This window comes from Lineus longissimus, chromosome 9, assembly GCF_910592395.1.
Source record: "Lineus longissimus chromosome 9, tnLinLong1.2, whole genome shotgun sequence".
In the NCBI taxonomy this organism is placed as follows: Eukaryota; Metazoa; Nemertea; class Pilidiophora; order Heteronemertea; family Lineidae; genus Lineus; species Lineus longissimus.
Window position 1 is genome coordinate 17,918,563 of NC_088316.1, and position 20,117 is coordinate 17,938,679.

The following is a 20,117-nucleotide window of genomic DNA, read 5'->3' on the forward strand; positions in this document are numbered from 1 at the left end:
TCTGATTGGCCAAAACTGACGGATCATGTGACTTGGCCAAAATGGCAGAAACCAGACCTGGTGAGTTGGCAAGAAATTTCACCAATTTTCTCCCATTTTTTCGCCTAAACCGCTAATAAAACCTTCATGAGTGTCGTATAGGCAGGCAGAAATGTGAGGGTGGGTGGGGCAAAGTAATTCAGTCTAACATCCATCTGTCGTTGGCAGGAAACCATGAGAGGGGCTGGAATGACCCACCTGTAATCTTACACAACCCATCAGCTGAAAACAGGACTCCAAAGAAAAATTTATTGAACAAGCGAGTCGCCTATCCTGCTGGCAGTAGTGGAAGTGGAACTGTGAATCAATCACCTGGTAAATATATCCAATTTCTTTGTGCTGCCTGGCATCCAGAATGTGGGGGCCAAAAGTCAATACATTTTATCAATCAAGTGCTGTACATTTCATTAATCATTTTAGGTTCTGTCTCATGAAATGCGGTAATGTTGATTGTTGCGTCATGAAATCTCAAGATGAACAGCTTGTTGGATCTTTATAGGTTGAAATCATAGCCAATGGTTTTTTTCTTCTTCAGGACCAGGACCAGGCTCTAACAATGCTAGTACACCTCCCACTGCTCCTACTCCTGGTACAGTCACATCACCTGGACTGCCTCAGTCATCACCAGCCCCACCAAAACCTGCTGTATTCTCGCCAGCATCCAACAGTACCAGCATTTCCACGCCAAAACTGCCAGCAAACAGCAATATTGGGGATGAAGTAGAAAAGCTGGGAACAGTTTTGGAGAAATTGGAGGAGATTCAAATTCAGTTAAAAGTAAATTACATTGACATATTTGCAAAAGTTACAAAGCTCATCCTTCAATACGCCTTTATCTCCTTTTGTAAACTAATCGGCGGTTATTGACTTGTACACCATACACATCTCTCTTTCACTTCTCATTAATGTTATATTTCAGCCAAGAGTGCAAGCGGATATAAAAAAAAGATTGACCATATTCCAGGAGTTTTGGAAAGATGGGAAAATTTCAAGTCATGTAAAATTAAAGATGATGGCTCTTGCACAAGGTAAATGATCAAACTGCAGTGGTTGTTGCAATAATGCTTCAGAGATTGCTCCAGTATCTCAAAGATTCCTCCTGTAATTCCTAAGTACATTGTAAACAAGCTGAATAGAGAGGGCTGAATGGCTTTCACTAGCTGCCCTCCAAAATATCCCCCCTCCCACACACACACACACGCTGCCACACTGATCTAACTTATTTACATATACATACTATAGATCCATGCACTTGATTGGGACCAACGTTTACGAAAACGTCGCGTCACGTCACGTTACAGTAATGTAAAATGCATGGTGACGTGACGACGGCCAACACTACGTCATGTAAACGTTGTTCCCAATCAAGTGCATGAATCTATAGTGAGGATTGATATGTGCCACATGTTTGCAATTTATCAAGATTGTCTTGTTATTTTTCAGCTTTAGAAGCTAGAAACTGTGATGAGGCTCACACCATCCATCTTGGTTTGATGCTGGATTATACTAATGAAGTCGGACAGTGGATGGTTGGAATAAAAAAGCTGATATACGAAACCAGAAGTCTTCCTAAACCTGTGGTTGAACAGGAAACTGTGGGATGTGTTGATGTAAACGGAGATGCTACTAACAATTCAAACTCAGAGTCTGTTAACTCAAAGTCAAATGCTGAATCTTCAATCCAAAATCCTACAACTTTAATCTCAAACCCTGAAACTGCTGTTTCAAAAATGGAGGATGTGACCTTGAACTCTGAGGTTGAAATCTCAAATCTTGAATCTGTTTCCTCTATGACTGAAAATCCGGAGGACAAAATTTCAGCAGATTCGGAAAGATGTTCTGAAAAAGTGGAGAGTGATCTGCCTGAATGTGACCGAGTTTCAAGAAGTACTTCTGAAAGCACAGAATCAGGCATAGGATTTTGATTGAGAGTGGTCTTTTTAACATGCTTTAGCAGTTGGTACATATTGGCAATGCAAGATTCTTTGTTGCTATCAGTGGATATTTCTGTCATGTTATGTAATAATGGTTAAACTGCAAATTTATTTCACGGATTCAAAAAAATGGTGGCATACCTTTATAGCGATATGCAGTATCTTAGATGACAATTTCAAGAATGTTGAAGTGCCTTCTTTGGGCTTGGTTAACTTTGGTTAACTATGCCATCTTGTGGAATGATATTAACTATTGGCCAAGCTTCAATTTATTAACTGGTCTTCAGGTCTGTTCTGTGATATGTTGTATATGCTTTTGAAAATGCGTGGACGTCCTGTTTTCAACTTGAATAAATTTTCATTATCTATATAAAGCAGAAGAAGAAGACCTGTTATTTTTGTTCCAAAAGTGGAATGCTGTTTTTTAAGCTGACGGATGGACAACGTTGGAAGAGTACACATCTAGATAAGACAGAGTACACATAGTGAAGGGGCATGGCACATCCACCAAATACTTGGTACACTGGGACTGTACCTTCCCATAACAGGCTGCCACAACCAGACCTGATAATACAGCATATGCTGTCACAACCAGACCTGATAGACAGGAGATGCTGGCACAACCAGACCTGATGAGATTGCAGATGCTGCCAAAACTCCTCAGGGCAAGCTTGGCACATTGCATAGTTTTCCTTGAGTGGTTAACCACATAAGGGAAAAAAACCACACAAGAGTCCAATGAAGATGAAAATTACCACCTTAGCTACTGTTGCAAACACGGAAGAACGACCGGATGGACGGATGGACAACGTTGGAAGAGTACACATCTAGATTAAACAGAGTACACATAGTGAAGGGGCATGGCACATCCACCAAAGACTTGGTACACTGTGACCGTCTTGAGTGAATATGCCACATGATTTCACAATTCCTTGGTGACTTTTTCTTTTGTCTGTCTGGATAATGCTTGCGGCTAGTTATTAGACCGTTCTCCTGATCTTTAGTGTCGTTTTTATGACATCGTTGATATTTGTATTCATGAGGCGATGGGACCTGTCATGCCAGGGAGAGGAAAGATACAAGACATTGGTGAGGGGTTGTATGCCAGATGAGGACCGAGGCTGGCCAGAGAAAGTATGTTGTATTCCCAGGACCAGGGTTGGGCCATACACCAGTTAATCTGGAACAGGGATGGCATGCCTGGTCACACACAGGGCTGGCCAAAAGGTGAGGGTCCCCAAAAGACCAGTCAGAGTTTTTCATGGTACGCCAGATCTTTTTTTGACACCAGTACTCTGACTGGGGGTCAAGTTTCTCCGGAGACTTCCACCAGGGTGCAATGGTAGTCATCTCCAGTGAAACAAACCTGAAAGTTCCAATTTACCACAAATGAAAAATACCCGATATTCGTACTTGAGTAAAGCAAGCAATGGTGTGGTGCCGAAAATTAAAGTACGACAATCTGCCTGCAACTTAAACACGTAGGTTATACAAAATATGACGCATTTTTCTTTCTTGACCTGCTTTATGGCATGTATATGTATTTCTTATACAAACAAACTGGTGAATTCCCAATGCATTTTTTTTAAAGACGTTCTTGCAAATGCAATGAGACAGTAGCGCACCATATCTCTTCTCCCCTTCATAGCTCGCCATGTTGCCAGAGAGTGCACCAAGTCTTTGCTGGATGTGCCATGCCCCTTCACTATGCGCACTCTGTCTGACCTAGATGTGTACTCTCCCAACGTAGTGCACCATATCTCTACTGGGTGGGCCTTGTCTCCGACCTTAGGAAAAATGTGACCTGGCCCACACCTGGCTGCCCAAGGTCAATAAGCCACCCTGGGCCAAGCCTGGTCCTGACCTGGCTATATTGATGTATATTTGGTGGCACGTTCTGCATGAGAGAAAGGACTTTGGGAGGATTCACCAGTCTTCTAAGATGACTGTGGTCCCAAGTAGTACTCAAGTTGTACTTAAAGAGTTGTCAGGTAGATATCGGGTACAACCAGTCTCGTGAGATCAGATAACCGACTGGCAGATGATGTTGGTTGCTCCATTGTCCGTCCTTGTGAGATGATTACCATGGTACAACCAAATCAGTTGTCTTGTATCACCCATGTAGAACGCAAGTGTAATGTTGTCGTGTACAGCTAAAGGACCCTTTGAAGGTTGTGTCATGCCTTCCCAACCTGACCAGATAACCAGCTGGAAGGGGTTGGTTACGTAGGCTGTCCTGTCGGTGCAGGGCCATCTCGGCCTAACGCCAACTCAGCTTACCAACTCGGCCTCGGCCCGGACCAACTCGGCCTGGGTAAAAAACCAACTCTGCCTGGGTTATATACTTTGTGAATTCAGTGTTCACCATGGTAAATGAGAGTGAACCATGCTCACCATGGTGAAGTCTTATCCGTGTGGGGTTTTTCAGCCTGCTTTTTTTCCAGGCGCAGCACACGGACAAAATGATTTCTCCAAGCTGTACCCCTGATTCACTGTATCACCTTTAAGGCTAGGCGCAGCCCAAAGGTTTGTGTAATACCATTTATATCCCTCGGTATTGATCCCATACATGTTGCTGTGGCACATGCCTAACTTCTTCATCAAAAAGTGGTTACTCTTAGTAGCTATGTAGGACATGCTACTGACGAGCTGCGAGCGATAATGTTCACGGCGAACATTAACCCATGATTTCCTCAGGATGGCATGATAATGGATGACATGACTGCAAACTAATACTGATGCCAGTAACTCAACTGTTATGATAAAACATTCGTCAAAGTTGTCGTCACTGCCATGTGCCTCCATCTGAGCTAAGAAATTGGAACTACATGTATACTTTGAATAAAATCAAAAATATCGCCCGTTTTTAGGGCGGGGGACGATTTGAAACTGGAACCCCAAACCAGTTACCGCAGATCCGTCATTCATCATGTCTAAGCAAGTATGAACCTGGTTTAATCATGCGGCTTATCTTACTATACATATGCAGTCAAGTTCTTTATATACCCGTCTGTTTCTGCCCGCATTCCTCCCATGGGTACGTCGTCTATACGTTTCATTTAGTACTGTTGGTCCACGGTAGGGGAGCTACAGGGAGGGGTGCTTGAATTGACCAGAACTTGGTATAACCTTGGAGTAATTATCTTGACAGGTATAACTGGCCTAAAGACTGATCCAGGGTAGTCTCTTAATGTAATTAAGGATGACTTTGATCTTCTGCTCTCCTCAGTCAGATAAACAGCTACACAAAACTTGAGGCGGAGAAAAGACAACCTGGATCATGTCACATCTAGTCGAGACAAGGTTCACCCAGGCTGTACAGATAGGGGTCATTCAAACGCACTCCAACGCAGATTTGGAGGCCTTTGCAAGGCCTTCGCGTTGGCTCGCTCGTCTCCACCCATGTAGCGAAACGTCCTCCATGTAGCGAAACGACCATACCCATCATGTAGCGGAACGACTCCACCCATGTAGCGAAACGACCTACCATGTAGCGAAACGACCGCCACATGTAGCGAAACGACTTGTAGCGAACTGGCAATGTAGCGAAACGACAGTAATTCCTTAAAATATATAGCCATCATCAATCAAGAGGAACGTACCGTAAACAAGTGTGGCACTCGCCTTGCCTCGCCTCCCTCCCCCGAACTGAGTCGTAGGCATGATGAAAGAAACACTTGAACAATTGGCTAAATGAGATGAGATGTTCTCTCCGAAATCGACCAAAGTTTGTGAGGGGTATCAGGCTGTTTCGCTACATTGCCAGTTGAAAGAATTACATCTCATGGGCAGAAAGAACGGTAGGGTGGAGTCCTGATGCATCCTGTTGTTGGTCTTTGACTGGAGATCATAATCACTCGGGGTAGTTCTGTGATCCTTTTTTATGATGTGAGCATTTGCACAAAGACTTAGTGGTAGATGCCGCAGGGAGGGACAATGTCACAACGTCTGATGATGCTCCAGGGTAAAATTGATGTGGATGCATGAAATCTCGACCCCCCTACAAAATGAGTAGTCCTTTGTGGACCCAAACTGTTCAAGCGATGCTGCAAGGACAATGTTGCCACCTGTGGACAGCCCATGCTGGTGTTGAACAGATTGTGACAATCTGACATTGTCCCTGGGGGGTTTGAAGCTGAGAAGCGAACATTAACCCCCGATTTCCTCAGAATGAGATTTCGGGGAACACGATAATCTGTATCAAAACAAAGGGACTTTTTTTAGCATGACTAGGATTGTGGTTCGGGGCTTATCTTATAATGAATGCCACTGGTTTTTTACCCAGCATGAAAACAGCTCGAGTGGTAGTGAACTACCATGCAAACAAATATTATGATCAATGGACACTTCCCCTTGGGTGCAAAGGTCAGTATGCGCTTGTAGTCCAAGACAGTGGTTCTGGTCGTTGCAACCTTATGCATAATCCACTTGGTAAGATGACCTCGGGGGGGGGGGGATTTTTTATTTGACCAATTTTTAAGGTCAATATCTGGTAAGCACAACAGTGGCTCCGATGAAAAGTTTCGATTAGTGATGGTGTGTCAACAGGCAAGTCAATAAGAAAAAAAATGTTTCTCTTTCAAAAAAACTTTATTGCTGTACATTACAAAGAAAACAGATGACGATTTGGAATGTAGTGTAGGAGGAAACCCGCATACCGGGAGAAAACCTACGCAGTCGGAGGGAGTCGCCATCTCCATCACACAGGTGACAGGTGCTTATGTTTGAAATGACTTAATACATTGTATATTATAGTTCATACAATGATCGTAGTACATTATTTTTTGGCACCACTCCGAAAGCCCAATACAAGAAGAGGACCGGGAGATATGATAGTTTTTCTATCCCTTTAAGACGTGGTCAACTTCTTTACAAGATGTCACAAAGAAACACTGATAAGTGTCCTTGCAACACAATGCTAAATTGAGATCAAAAACAATAGACTCAACTACATGTACTCCACCACAATGGTTTGAGTTAGCACTAAACCTCTCCATGCATTCATCATGTTTATGATACATGAATAGCTATTGTATTAAAACCTATTGTTCATGCCTTCAGGTGAGCCATGTGAGCTTACAATAGATTTGGTCACTGCTGATGATTTGAATAACAAAGGAACCACATTTGTCATGGCCACTGGACAGAGCTGGCTGCCACTTAGCATAACAAAGGGAGCAGTTATGACATGTCGTTTGCATGACAAAAGAGGTGACCTCGACAGGGCAAAGATTAAAAGTTGGCTTTGCCATACTTTTTGCCAAGTCATGGAGTCTAGATCTCATTAGACATTTTACAAAATATTTACATGCAAGATTTACAAATACATTCATACAGGACAAAAGTTTTAAAACGTCTAAAAGTTGACGTTTTTAAGCTACACTTTTCTCAATCAATTCAGTATCATGTAAAAAATTGTCATCAAGGAACCATTGTGATCACTCATTGCCCAAGGTGATGTACCCATGGACAACATCATCATCAACAATTTGGGGTCACTGGTAAGCCATAACAAAACATGCATGCATGCCACCATTGTCGAATGACATGCTTTGACAACGGCTCACAGTGTGACCACTAGGGAAGGATCAGTCTTTAAATTTCGAATAAAACAGTGAGAGTTTTAAATCTGACTGTTTTAGTTCAACTGGAAAGATGTTTTGGTATTTCTTCAAGGAGGAAATTCAAATTCAACAATTCACTGTTGGTCATTTGTCTCGAGCATGATAGTACATGTATTGAGCAACTGAACCAGCCAGTGTGATGTAAGGTCACGGGCATCAGAGCCCAGGCCATGTCAGTTGATTCTGTGGTACTGATGAGATTGAGAAACAGTATGAAAGGCCTACAGTTCCATCAGACACATGTTTTCTTGTTTCGTGGGGTCAGCGAAACAAGAACACATGGACCCCATGTCAAAAGTGATGGATATACCAGTAAATATCTGATGAATTCGGTGATTTTTAAGCATACAAATAACTTTTGCCTGAAAAGAATTTCAGGGTCCTCATCTGGCAGCTGTTGGCTTCTCTGGTAGCCACAAACAACCCATCCCCCAAATTGTTATTCCTTCTTATCTAAAGAACAAAACTTAGCTTGAAAATTATTTTGTTTGGGTTCTGGAGCGACTTATCATTGGCTCCCTTGTTAGCCATAAACAAGCCATAATGATAATTTCAATCCCTTCTTTGAAAAGTGTAAGATTTTGAACCATGGCACAAGTCATGATCATAACCAAACATAGATTAAAACAATCTATGCTTGTCATAAGCAGAGTAAATATTTGCCTTCTCACCATCAGAAAAATTTGAATTTTCATTAAATCACCTTTCAATCAGATATTTTGATAAAACGATAAAGCCTACAGTGACAAAATACAATCTAACCGTCATACTGTTACTTGACGGCGATGGGAGCATGGTTGGGATGTGCTGGGTCAACAACATCCTTCTCCCTTCTGTGGGACGGCTCATCATGCTGAAAAGAAAAAGACAACATAAAATTAAGGTTGTTCATTCATGCTCAAGTTGATAATTCAATGTCAAGGGGCCGGGCCATTGTGCTGACCGTATAATCTTGTGGTAGCAGACAATTCATGCTGGTTAAGAAAAGTGCTATAGGTTTCAGACGAAGAACTTTTCGAAAACATCTTCTCTATTAAACCTTCATTTAGGACTCTCACGCTGAGCGCTGCTTTGGATGAGCAAGAGACACAAATCTGTGTTCCTCCCCGACATGCCTGATTTCATTACAATGACTAATTCTATCCTTAATCAGCAGTTTCAGAGGGAGGTAAAGGACTAGAATTTGGGAAGTTTTGTCAAAAGGGCGGTTTGGTTAAGGAGCATTTTCCAAGTCATTATTTTGAGCCGAGGTTTAGCTCCACCCTTGTGGTTTTGGTTAGTCAATCAATACCGACATTGCACCAACCCAAGCGGCCTAACCATAACCGCTGAACTCAAAACGAGGCTTTGTTGGCACATGGTGCATTTACACAAGTGCGGTTCATTCTAAATCCAGGTATTTTAGAATACTAACAACGCGATTTTCATCAGAATTGCACAGATGATAGTTTTAACCATTCTTTATATTGAGTGCAAAAAGGTGTTGTCATAATACTGCTTATGTAATAAAACAACACACTTTTACTTTTATTTAATACTTGCAACCAGACCCTGACCATCACTACCAAAGGGTTTCTACCGAGTCTTCAGCTATTGTTTATCAGCAACAGTTGATATTCATGCTCATTACAAATAAGTGCCTGGGCAGCTTTCCAAAGAGGAATCAAAAGGCAGCCGCAAGGTAGGCAAGATAAGTTTAACACAAAGTCACCAATAGGGGTCTCTCACCTCTCAGAGTATGTCGAAACTATTCACGCTGTATGAGGGATACATTTAGTGCTGAATATAACCTGACCCAGTGCTCTTACTTTGCATATTAGTCACCTGAAGATGGCCAATTTAACCCCCCCCCCCCCCCCCTCCTGCTTATAGTCCCCCTTCAACGTGATTAAAGCCTTTGACTTTGCATGTACATAACTAAATTATCCTGTTTACAACCAAGAACATTCTTTATCGTCCAGTTCTTTTTGCAACATTTTATTGTTTTACTAATTGAGATTGGTCCAAACTATCATCACCGCGAGTTTGATGAAAATTGCACTGTAATTGGTGTCGCAAAAATAACATTTGAAAATTGTTCCTCAACAGAGAGCTCACGATCTCTAAATCAGGCCAATGGCTATACCTTAGGCACCTATTCCATAAAACTACACGGTATACTACACTATACGCGAACAATGGCTTCACAAAGGGTGCATGACCATGAAACTATTGTTCGCGTATAGTATAGTATAGGGTATAGCTCTATGGAATAGGTGCCTAAGGGGGCTAAACTTTAGAATCCCCGATCGGAAATGACGTAGTTTGATCGCATTCAACTATAAATCCATTGAACAGTGGTGCTTGGTTAGTCAACCGATGACCTTTTTTTGGGGTGTGATCGGGGATTGTAAACTCGTTCCCCTAAGGGCATTTGAAAAACTGAAATTGATTTGTTTATATTACCGTGTGATGGCATCCTTCCGTAGGTATGAGATAGGCTGTCCTCATGGTGGCTGCAGGGTATCATGTCAGGGCTCGATGTCCGTAGCTTTCTGTAAGTCCAGAGAGTCCCTTTCGAGTTAAGATTGTCATTCTAGTCAATTAGAATATTGTCATAATAGTCTATTAGAATGACGGCCATTTAAGTGTCCTTCCCATCCACACAGTAAACACGTTCCCTTCTTCATCTTAGCGAAGGTTCTCCTTGAATTGGTCTGTCAAGGCATCGTTTGCTGAACTGTGGTTCATCACTCCTGCACATGGATATCCCTCAGCGCAACCATTCGATCCACTGAATCCACTCGAATCTCCGTCGTCTGCCCGTATCTGTGAGCGACTGGAAAACAAAATTTAAGGTTACTCCATTATTCTACCATGATTGATGCATGTGCCGTAGGGCCTTTCATTCAGTTTTATCAAATTTACCAGTTAATTTTCTAAAAGGCTTAGAATACTGACGACCACAACGCTAGAGTACTTGACACTTGATTAGCAATTCAATTCCAAACTGAGGTTGCTCGTGCAGTTTGAAGATAAAATCAACCATTTTGCGACTTGATGAAACGAACTCAGCCCATGGCGTGTTCACCCATTTACCGTCTTGTCATCTGTTTATATTTACCATATACGCATTGGATTCCTTTGTCATCCAAAATAGTTGAGAGTCACATCTACCATAGCACGAATTGTAGACTGTGGTTGAGTGGTTGGATCTTCTCGACAGCCATCATCTCAATCTGCAGAGGGCTAGATAACAGGAAAAATACATTCAAGGACCTATCTCAAAATGAATAGATTGAAACCAAAAGATTTTCTTCTTTTCATATGGGCGAGATGGTTGTCAGTTGACAGCGTTTTCTTGGGAATAAAATGTTGATCGGCAAACTTTTTGGCAGGCGTAATCTTCATGAATCCTGGCCAATTTCATTTGTTGAAGACATGAAGACAGAGTCTTCAGTTTTTAGTCATAATATTAATAAGGGGTTAGAGGGTTCACAGAAAAGAAATAATTTCTTTTGGCTTCAGTCTATTTGGGATGATTCCTATGTATAAGTTGACATTAATTTCAATGACACCCATTAAGTTCTACTTCTTTTTTTATTATTTTTCTCTGATCAACTCCTAATTATTTGGTCGTCAAGATTCAGATCAAAATTTCACCCTGTAGACTGCAACATCGTCTTTTGTGTCCCTTGTCCCTGTGTCCCTTGTCCTTGTGTCCCTTGTCCTTGTGGCCCTTGTACAATGTTGGCTCGGGCTGCCTAAAAAGAATCATATATTTTGTTGAGGGGTTTATCTAACTTCTGTGTGTTTCTACTGCATGCTGCGTTCACACTGAATCCGATTTAAAACTGTTTTCCAGAGAGCACTCTCCGGAATACGAATTGGCTACACCAGTTTCGAAACGGCTGCACCACACTTGGCCTAATGCGCATGCAATTCGATTTGAAAAGTGCAACTCTTGCCACGTATTGTAGTAACGTGCCTTTCGCGGATGAGTGTCCCTGCCCTTTGTTGTAATTAGTAGATAATCAAGACAGAACACAAGCTTGTGTGCATGACCCCTGTCAACGGACTGTTTGATATGTATTAACGCGCACACCACAAGTTTTAATGAGAATCAGTCAATGCGAATTCAACAAAGCACATTCAATTGCATTCTTGAACCAAATTGGTTGAAGAGGTTTCAAAACAGATTGAACAGAATTGAGTGTAGCACCCCAATACGTTTAAAGTTGAAATTGTACGACAGATTGATACTTTTTTCAGAGTTATTTTGACATCTTCTTTTAATCCAGACATAACTGACGACTAAGTGATGCTTACCCTGTATGGCTCCAACATTGGGAGCAACATCTTCTTGGGGTCCATCCAGTGTCTTCTCGGCTGACGAGTTGGAGGCCGGCTCTCCTTCTTCATCGCCGTCTTGTCGATTTCAGGGGGTGTATATTATTAGCTTTGTGAGGCACAAGGAGGTGAAGAACACTGTTGTTATCCAAAGAGCCCAATGTCTTCGTCATTTGTACTAAACAGGTTCAGCACAAGTCCCACACGGACACGCCTGACATTTCATCCGACGAAATTCCGCAGGTTAACAACAGGTCTTAACCCCAGTCATTCCATCCCCCTCGAGATCAGGTAGGGGATCGCTGGCCAGCTATTGCTTACTATTGTTAACAGTCGTAAGACTTATCCCGCCAACACTCTAAAACAAGGGGACCAATTGAATGACTAGCGACACGCAACCGTCTATTGCCCCCATCAATCAACCACAATGACTCAAAGGGAACACGTACTTTGAACCTAAGTCCATGTCATCACCGTCGAAACTTAGATGAGGACCGCAGAACAAAGTGGCAAGCATGCCTGGGACCCAGCCACCGCGCTTTGGACATGAGATGAGATAGACTCAAGTCGCCAGTCACGATAACCAAATACACCAAGCGTATAGCTTGAATCGAACCCAATCTATCATCGTCATTGGTCACCTGGCCTGGCCTGGACAACTGAAAGCTGAATAGGTTCAAATAGATGATAAGCAGGAAACAAAAGAATAACAACTATAATAGCTAGATAACTACAATAGCTAGATAACTAGGATAACTACTCTAACAACTAGAATAACAACAATAGCTACAAAATGAGCAAGTCGGTCATCAGACACACTTCCAACTCTCACAACAGTCACCATAGTCTCTCCCCCCCCGCCCCACATGACCTCCCGCACCCTTTTCCTATCCCGTCTCAAACACACACACACACACAAAACATCTTACTATGGTTACAACTTTTGAATAACCCGCCTGATTTGGAGAGAGAAGTGTCACTGTCAATTCATTTTTAATTACATGACCAAAACATGATATGGAAAAATTTGTACCGAATTTATTACGGCATTTTATAAACATTTCTTGGTATAAAAATCTTTCATTTTGAAATTCAAATTATGGATATGTTGAAAGTTTTAATATCTTTGATTAGTTAGGAGAGTGCACATAATAAAGTTGCAATGGCGATAACAGTTAGAATGTGTTTCGTAATTTGTATTCTTCATGCCAAAATAAATTGTTTCATCCTTTTTCCATATAACTCGCCAATTATAAGTCTGGAATATTTTCACTGCCTTGAGGATCTGTGGGAGTCAAGTTACAAGTTTATTTTACCAACAATAACACAGATTTGACAGTGGCACCTCTATTGACAAGGCAGACGAGTCATAACCAGATACTATACCTACCCTTCTTCTTGGAAATCAAACAAGAATCTTCGAATGCAATTGCGGACAAGGTTGTGTCATCTGAAATAATAAATTGGCACAAATGTGTAATAAAATTACAGCATTTCTGCTTGTATTTGTATTAGTACTCAGCAGTCATTATACTAAATGCTGAAAAATTATGGTTGAATCTCAATTTTTCACATGATTTGCTTTCCTTTGGCAGAGGTTGACCTTATTATGGAAATAAATGTGAGCTAGGTCATGGCATATCATGCCGATCCATCGTCGTGCTGATATACATACCCTTGCAAATCATACAAGATTCTTCAGTTGCAATCGCGGAGAGGGTTTTTAGCATCTGGAATGACAAATTAAAACAGATACATAATATCATCAATTCTACAAGAAGTCATGAAAAAAGCAACTTTCAGCCAGATCCAATGAAAGTACCAGATTTTGCCTGATTCTCTCATGCAATGACTCCTAAAAATACATATTTTCCACAAAAAAATAATCAAAGGAAAGTTGGGCTCTCTTCCAAAATCCCTTTTGCCTGTAAAACGATATAATGTCAAGATTTAGTAGGTGACACCCACCTTTTGGAACATTGATGCTGAACACATGTAATTTGGCTATTTCATAATGTTGAAATGAGTCAAAGTGTGCACACCCTGCCAGAAAGAATATTCTGCTTGCACTGCATGCTTGAACCAAGCATTGGAAGGTATAAAATGTGACAGGTAGTGGTTTTATGTAACACACGCAAACTTTCCTTGTTGCCTTAGATAACCAAACAAAGGTGTCAGATGTAATACACTAATAGGCCGTGAAGCCAGATTGGTAATGAGATTGGCCATAAGCCATGAATAAATAACCTTTTTGATTATTGTGGATTGGGTCTAATAGAAATCGTATGGGGTATTAATAGTAGAGTTGCTAGTTTTTCCTAAAACAGATCTTGCAATGAAAACTGGTAGAAAAAAGTCATAATGGTGAACTTGGTGGATACCAACTTTTCGAATTCTGGTGAATTTAGAATAAATGAAACGGCCAGGGGCCATTGTGCTCACCGTATAGATATTTGGTGCTTTGTAATTCATCCAGATTAAGAAACATTGTACATGTATAGTATATAGGTCAAACCAAAGTCGGTATGACATGTGATGTATCGTTGCTTGGAGTAAGTACCATAAGAATATCATCAAAAACAAGTCAATAATAAACGAGATATTGCACTTTTTACCTATTTTAGTTTTGGCCTCCTGGTGGCCGAGTTGAGTACCAGATCAGATCGAAATTCGGTGTCCGAGGCTACATGACGTAGGGAGTCATGTGTATCAAATTTCAAGTTCAAAGCTTTAGTGGTTAAGAAACGTGCCATAGTTACAATCAAACGACAAATTTACGCCATTTGACCTCTGTGACCTTGAAAAGCAGGTCAGATCAAAAACTCATATGATATGTTATGGGCGGTTATTTCCGCATAAATAGAGGTTGTCTCAAATAGACATTTTATGTCGTGTTATGACTCGAATAGACGTTTGGTGGCGCTCGTTTTAACGGAGACGTACCTGAAATAAACATATTGTGTCGTATCTCAAATAGACATACACTCAAATAGACGTTTGGTGGCGCTCGTATCTCAAATAAAGCGCCACCAAACGTCTATTTGAGTGTATGTCTATTTGAAAAGCGCCACCAAACGTCTATTTGAGTTATACACACAAATCAGAAAACACGACAATATGTTTATTTGAGATACGAGCGCCACCAAACGTCTATTTGAGTGTATGTCTATTTGAAAAGCGCCACCAAACGTCTATTTGAGTTATACACAAAAATCAGAAAACACGACAATATGTTTATTTGAGATACGAGCGCCACCAAACGTCTATTTGAGTGTATGTCTATTTGAAAAGCGCCACCAAACGTCTATTTGAGTTATACACACAAATCAGAAAACACGACAATATATGTTTATTTGAGATACGAGCGCCACCAAACGTCTATTTGAGTGTATGTCTATTTGAAAAGCGCCACCAAACGTCTATTCGAGTCATAACACGACATAAAATGTCTATTTGAGACAACCTCTATTTATGCGGAAATAACCGCCCATAATATGTGATGTATCCTTGCTAGGAGAACCTACCATAAAAATGTTATTGAAAACGAATCACTAAAAATAAGCAAGATATTGCACTTCTTACTTTTTCCATTATGGCCCCCTGGTGGCCGAATAAAGAATCAGATCGAGCCAAAATTTGGCATCAGAGGTTATCTGATGTAGGGGGTTATATGCACCAAGTTTCAAGTTCATAGCTTTACTGGTTAAGAAACGTGCCATAGTTTACACTCTAAGGCCAATTTACGCCATATGACCTCTGTGACCTTGAAAAGTAGGTCAAATTGAAAACCCGTAAGATATGTGATGTATTCTTCCTAAGGGTACCTACCATAAAAATTTTATCGAAAACAAGTCACTTATAAGCGAGATATCACACTTTTTAGATTTCCACTTTTGGCCCCCTGGTGGCAAAGTTGAGAATCAGATCAAACTGAAATTCAGCACCAGAGGCTATGTGATATAGGGGGTTATATGTACCAAGTTTCAAGTTCATAGCTTTAGTGGTTAAGAAACGTGCCATAGTTTACACTCTAACGGCCAATTTACGCCATATGACCTCTGTGACCTTGAAAAGTAGGTCAAATTGAAAACCCGTAAGATATGTGATGTATTCTTCCTAAGGGTACCTACCATAAAAATTTTATCGAAAACAAGTCACTTATAAGCGAGATATCACACTTTTTAGATATCCACATTTGGCCCCCTGGTGGCAAAGTTGAGAATCAGATCAAACTGAAATTCAGCACCAGAGGCTATGTGATATAGGGGGTTATATGTACCAAGTTTCAAGTTCATAGCTTTAGTGGTTAAGAAACGTGCCATAGTTTACACTCTAACGGCCAATTTACGCCATATGACCTCTGTGACCTTGAAAAGTAGGTCAAATTAAAAACCCGTATGATATAAGATGTATATTTGCTATGAGTACCTACAACAAAAGTTTCATCGAAAACAAGTCACTAATAAGCGAGATATCACACTTTTTAGATATCCACATTTGGCCCCCTGGTGGCCAAGTAGAGAATCAGATCGGAGAGAAATTTAGTGTCACGGGTCATCTGACCTAGGGGGTCATGTGTACAAAGTTTTAAGTTCATAGGCCTAGCGGTTAAGAAACGTGCCACTGTTTTTGAACTAGGATACGACGGACGACGACGACGACGACGACGACGACGACGACGACGACGGACGACGGACACTGCGGTATTGTATAGACTCCCCTACGGTGAGCCAAAAATTGCCAAACTCTTTATAAACATGTTATACAATGGGTGATATGAATAAAGACGAGCGAATGCTTTTACTTCAATTTTGTACAGAAAGGCCTAGTGTAAATGTACGTGGAGTCTTAGAAACAAGATAGCCACCTAATGATATGGCACCAAATAAATAAAAAATCAAGAAAATGTAAGGTACAAGTCAGAAAAGACAAAAGTGAAAAGATAAAAAAAATAATAAAATAAAAAAAATATTTTTGGCCGTCCTTGACCGGGGTTTGAACTCACGACCTTTGGATTGCCACAACACGAAAAACACGAAACATGCAATTTCGGCCATATCTGTGTCTGCGTTGTGACCTCTGTGACCTTGACAAGTAGGTCAAATTAAAAACCCATATGATATATGATGTATCCTTGCTATGAGTACCTACCACAAAAGTTTTATCGAAAACAAGTCATCAAGCGAGATATCACACTTTTTAGATATCCACATTCGACCCCCTGGTGGCCAAATTGAGAATCAGATCGGACCGATATTCAGCACAAGACGTTATCTGATATAGGGGGTTATATGTACCAAGTTTCAAGTTCATAGCTGTGGCGGTTGAGAAACGTGCCATAGTTACACTGAAACAGCCAATTTATGCCATTTGACCTCTGCAACCTTGAAAAGTAGGTCAAATTAAAAACCCGTACGATATATGATGTATCCTTGCTATTAGTACCCACCACGAAAGTTTTATTGAAAACAAGTTATTGATAAGCGAATTATCACACTTTTTAGGTATCCACATTCGGCCCCCTGGTGGCCAAGTTGAGAATCAGATCAGACCGAAATTCAGCACCAGAGGTTATCTGGTATAGGGGGTTATATGTACTAAGTTTCAAGTTCATAGCTGTGGAGGTTGAAAAACGTGCCATAGTTACACTGAAACAGCCAATTTACGCCATTTGACCTCTGTGACCTTGAAAAGTAGGTCAAATTAAAAACCCGTATGATATATGATGTACCCTTGCTATGAGTACCTACCACAAAAATTTCATTCCAAACAAGTTATTAATAAGCGAGATATCACACTTTTTAGATATCTACATTCGGCCCCCTGGTGGCCAAATTAAGAATCAGATCGGACCGAAATTTAGTGTCACAGGTCATCTGACCAAGGGAGTCCTGTGTACAAAGTTACAAGTTCATAGGCTTAGCGGTTAAGAAACGTGCCACTGTTTTTGAAACAGGATACGACGACGACGGACGACGACGGACGACGACGGACGACGGACACTGCGGTGTTGTATAGACTCCCCTACGGTGAGCCAAAAACCCATAAAAGTCCTGTAGTTTCATGGACGAGGAATTTCATCACATACAGATTTGAGAACGAGAAGTTGAATACACCCTTAGAGTTCATACTGTAGAGAATGCTATTATAGACTCGTCGTAGTACCAAGCACTCAGACCAAAGTATTAAGAGGGCACGTCATCATTGCGTAAATTCAGGAAAGAACCCTTAAGATGGAATGACAACATTTTCATGAGCTCAGAAACAATTAATTTCAACTTAAACATGACTTAGCTAGGAATAATTTCCAACAAATATCTATATGATTATGAAATACGCAATGTTGGTGAACAGAGCGCCGTTCGAAACAACAGTGAAACTCGGCCCCTTTTCATCAAATTTGGTAACTCATGACAACGGAGCCTCAGAGGTGTCCTATTTATAGCGAATCCAGTCAGACTTTTAGCACATACGCGTACATTCAGGGAAGACTCCCTAACGAGACCCGAGGCGAATTGGCACTGTGATCAGTCGTGCTGTCACCTGATCACGGCAACACTGGACGCTCGTGACTGCGCCATTCATCATTAAAATCTATATCTTTACGCATCTGTTTGACACAAAAACATTGTTGCTGTTGTGAAAACTATATCACACATGCACGACATCCTTAAACTGTCTTTTATCTATCGAAACATAACATTAACAAGGAGGCTTAACATCCATGTTACAAGCAGCGCACTATGACTAGCCCTAGGGCCTAGGCCTATTAATATAGGCTACACTGGATCAGTGTGTGGACGATCAAACTCATGGATTGTAGTAGGCCTGGAGGGACTATATGTGAGAAATTCAACGGGTGTAGGCCTACTGTATCAGTGTATGTAATTTTCGACATTGTACGGACCGAAGATCGGGAGATTGTTAATTCACACATAACACACACACCGACACAGGTGACAGTGTGAGCACTGAGTGAGTGACACTACTGAAGTGAGTGTACAACAGTACATAGGCCTACACGTCACGGTATCAGGCTGTTTCGCTACATTGCCAGTTCGCTACAAGTCGTTTCGCTACATGTGGCGGTCGTTTCGCTACATGATGGGTATGGTCGTTTCGCTACATGGAGGACGTTTCGCTACATGGGTGGAGTCGTTTCGCTACATGGATGTAGTCATTATTTTTACTCTATTTTACCCTACTTTAATTCCCGTTGGTGACTACAAATTTATTATAGCACAGTTTGCCGGTAAAAAAACTTATACGGTTTGATGGCGCGCAAGGGGTTCTTGTCGTTTGTTCGCACTTGAATGGACCAGTAACCTCATAGACATCCATTCGCGTTGGCTCGCTCAATTACGTACTTATTATTGATTGACAGGGGTCATTCAACCGCACTTCAACGCAAATTTGGAGGCCTTTGCAAGGCCTTCGCGTTGGCTCGCTCAACCGTCTGTATCCGTGTATACGTACTTATTATTGATTGACAGGGGTCATTCAAACGCACTCCAACGCAGATTTGGAGGCCTTTGCAAGGCCTTCGCGTTGGCTCGCTCGTCTCACCCATGTAGCGAAACGTCCTCCCATGTAGCGAAACGACCATACCCATCATAGCGAAACGACTCCACCCATGTAGCGAAACGACCTACCATGTAGCGAAACGACCGCCACATGTAGCGAAACGACTTGTAGCGAACTGGCAATGTAGCGAAACGACAGTAATTCGATTACATGACACATCAATCTTGTAGAGACATGTAACACGACAGACCCCTTCTTCGGATGACACGTCTAGGGAAGACCTGTCAGACCCAAAGAAATAATAGAGTACATTGAAAAAATTGGTGCCAGGATGATTCCGGTGTAGGTGCTACACAACACAACACAGGCAATAATCTTCACAACTTCGGCAGATATGGTAGCGCAATAGACATACTCACATAGGGCTACGAAAACGCTGCTTTCTCCATTTATTCAGGACAGCTACACCAATATCAACCTATTAACAGATGTGTCCAAGTCCCTCTAAAACGATGAGACTGGTTGTGACACACCAAGTTGTGCAGACCAAGTCCCTCTAAAGTAATCAGACTGGTTGTGCCATAGTATGAATTACACGACCAGGTTTTGATTTATAGACGGCAACGTTGACCCCACTACGTTTTAGGTACGTTGCAAGTCCATTGTC

General features: G+C 41.4%; 1 protein-coding gene and 1 long non-coding RNA gene across 4 annotated transcripts; one reads left to right on the forward strand and one right to left on the reverse strand.

Moving 5' to 3' along the window:
* Nucleotides 1-32: 32 nt before the first annotated feature.
* LOC135493564 (steroid receptor RNA activator 1-like) lies at nucleotides 33-2,346 on the forward strand. The gene is made up of 5 exons (XM_064780972.1): nucleotides 33-60; nucleotides 208-354; nucleotides 575-816; nucleotides 959-1,067; nucleotides 1,483-2,346. Exons 1-5 carry the CDS (start codon nucleotides 42-44, stop codon nucleotides 1,962-1,964), a joined length of 999 nt encoding a protein of 332 aa, XP_064637042.1. The 5' UTR covers nucleotides 33-41; the 3' UTR covers nucleotides 1,965-2,346.
* A 4,198-nt stretch (nucleotides 2,347-6,544) lies between these two features.
* On the reverse strand, nucleotides 6,545-20,086 carry LOC135493397 (uncharacterized). Of its 3 annotated transcripts, none has more exons than XR_010448226.1 (8): nucleotides 19,870-20,086; nucleotides 13,602-13,656; nucleotides 13,317-13,376; nucleotides 11,906-12,592; nucleotides 11,240-11,340; nucleotides 10,701-10,825; nucleotides 10,043-10,415; nucleotides 6,545-8,450 (listed from the first exon to the last, which is right to left on the reverse strand). It is a non-coding gene; the product is annotated as an uncharacterized LOC135493397 (long non-coding RNA). The 3 variants fall into 3 exon arrangements; XR_010448228.1 differs by lacking the exon at nucleotides 19,870-20,086 and adding an exon at nucleotides 18,834-18,988; XR_010448227.1 differs by lacking the exon at nucleotides 19,870-20,086 and adding an exon at nucleotides 13,895-14,204.
* Between the last annotated feature and the right edge of the window lie 31 nt (nucleotides 20,087-20,117).

What these genes read in the sequence shown, in the direction of transcription:
- LOC135493564 (XM_064780972.1), top strand. An exon ending in AGATTCAAATTCAGTTAAAA is followed by an intron (nt 817 to 958) that starts GTAAATTACATT and finishes GTTATATTTCAG; the next exon opens with CCAAGAGTGCAAGCGGATAT. An exon ending in GATGATGGCTCTTGCACAAG is followed by an intron (nt 1,068 to 1,482) that starts GTAAATGATCAA and finishes GTTATTTTTCAG; the next exon opens with CTTTAGAAGCTAGAAACTGT.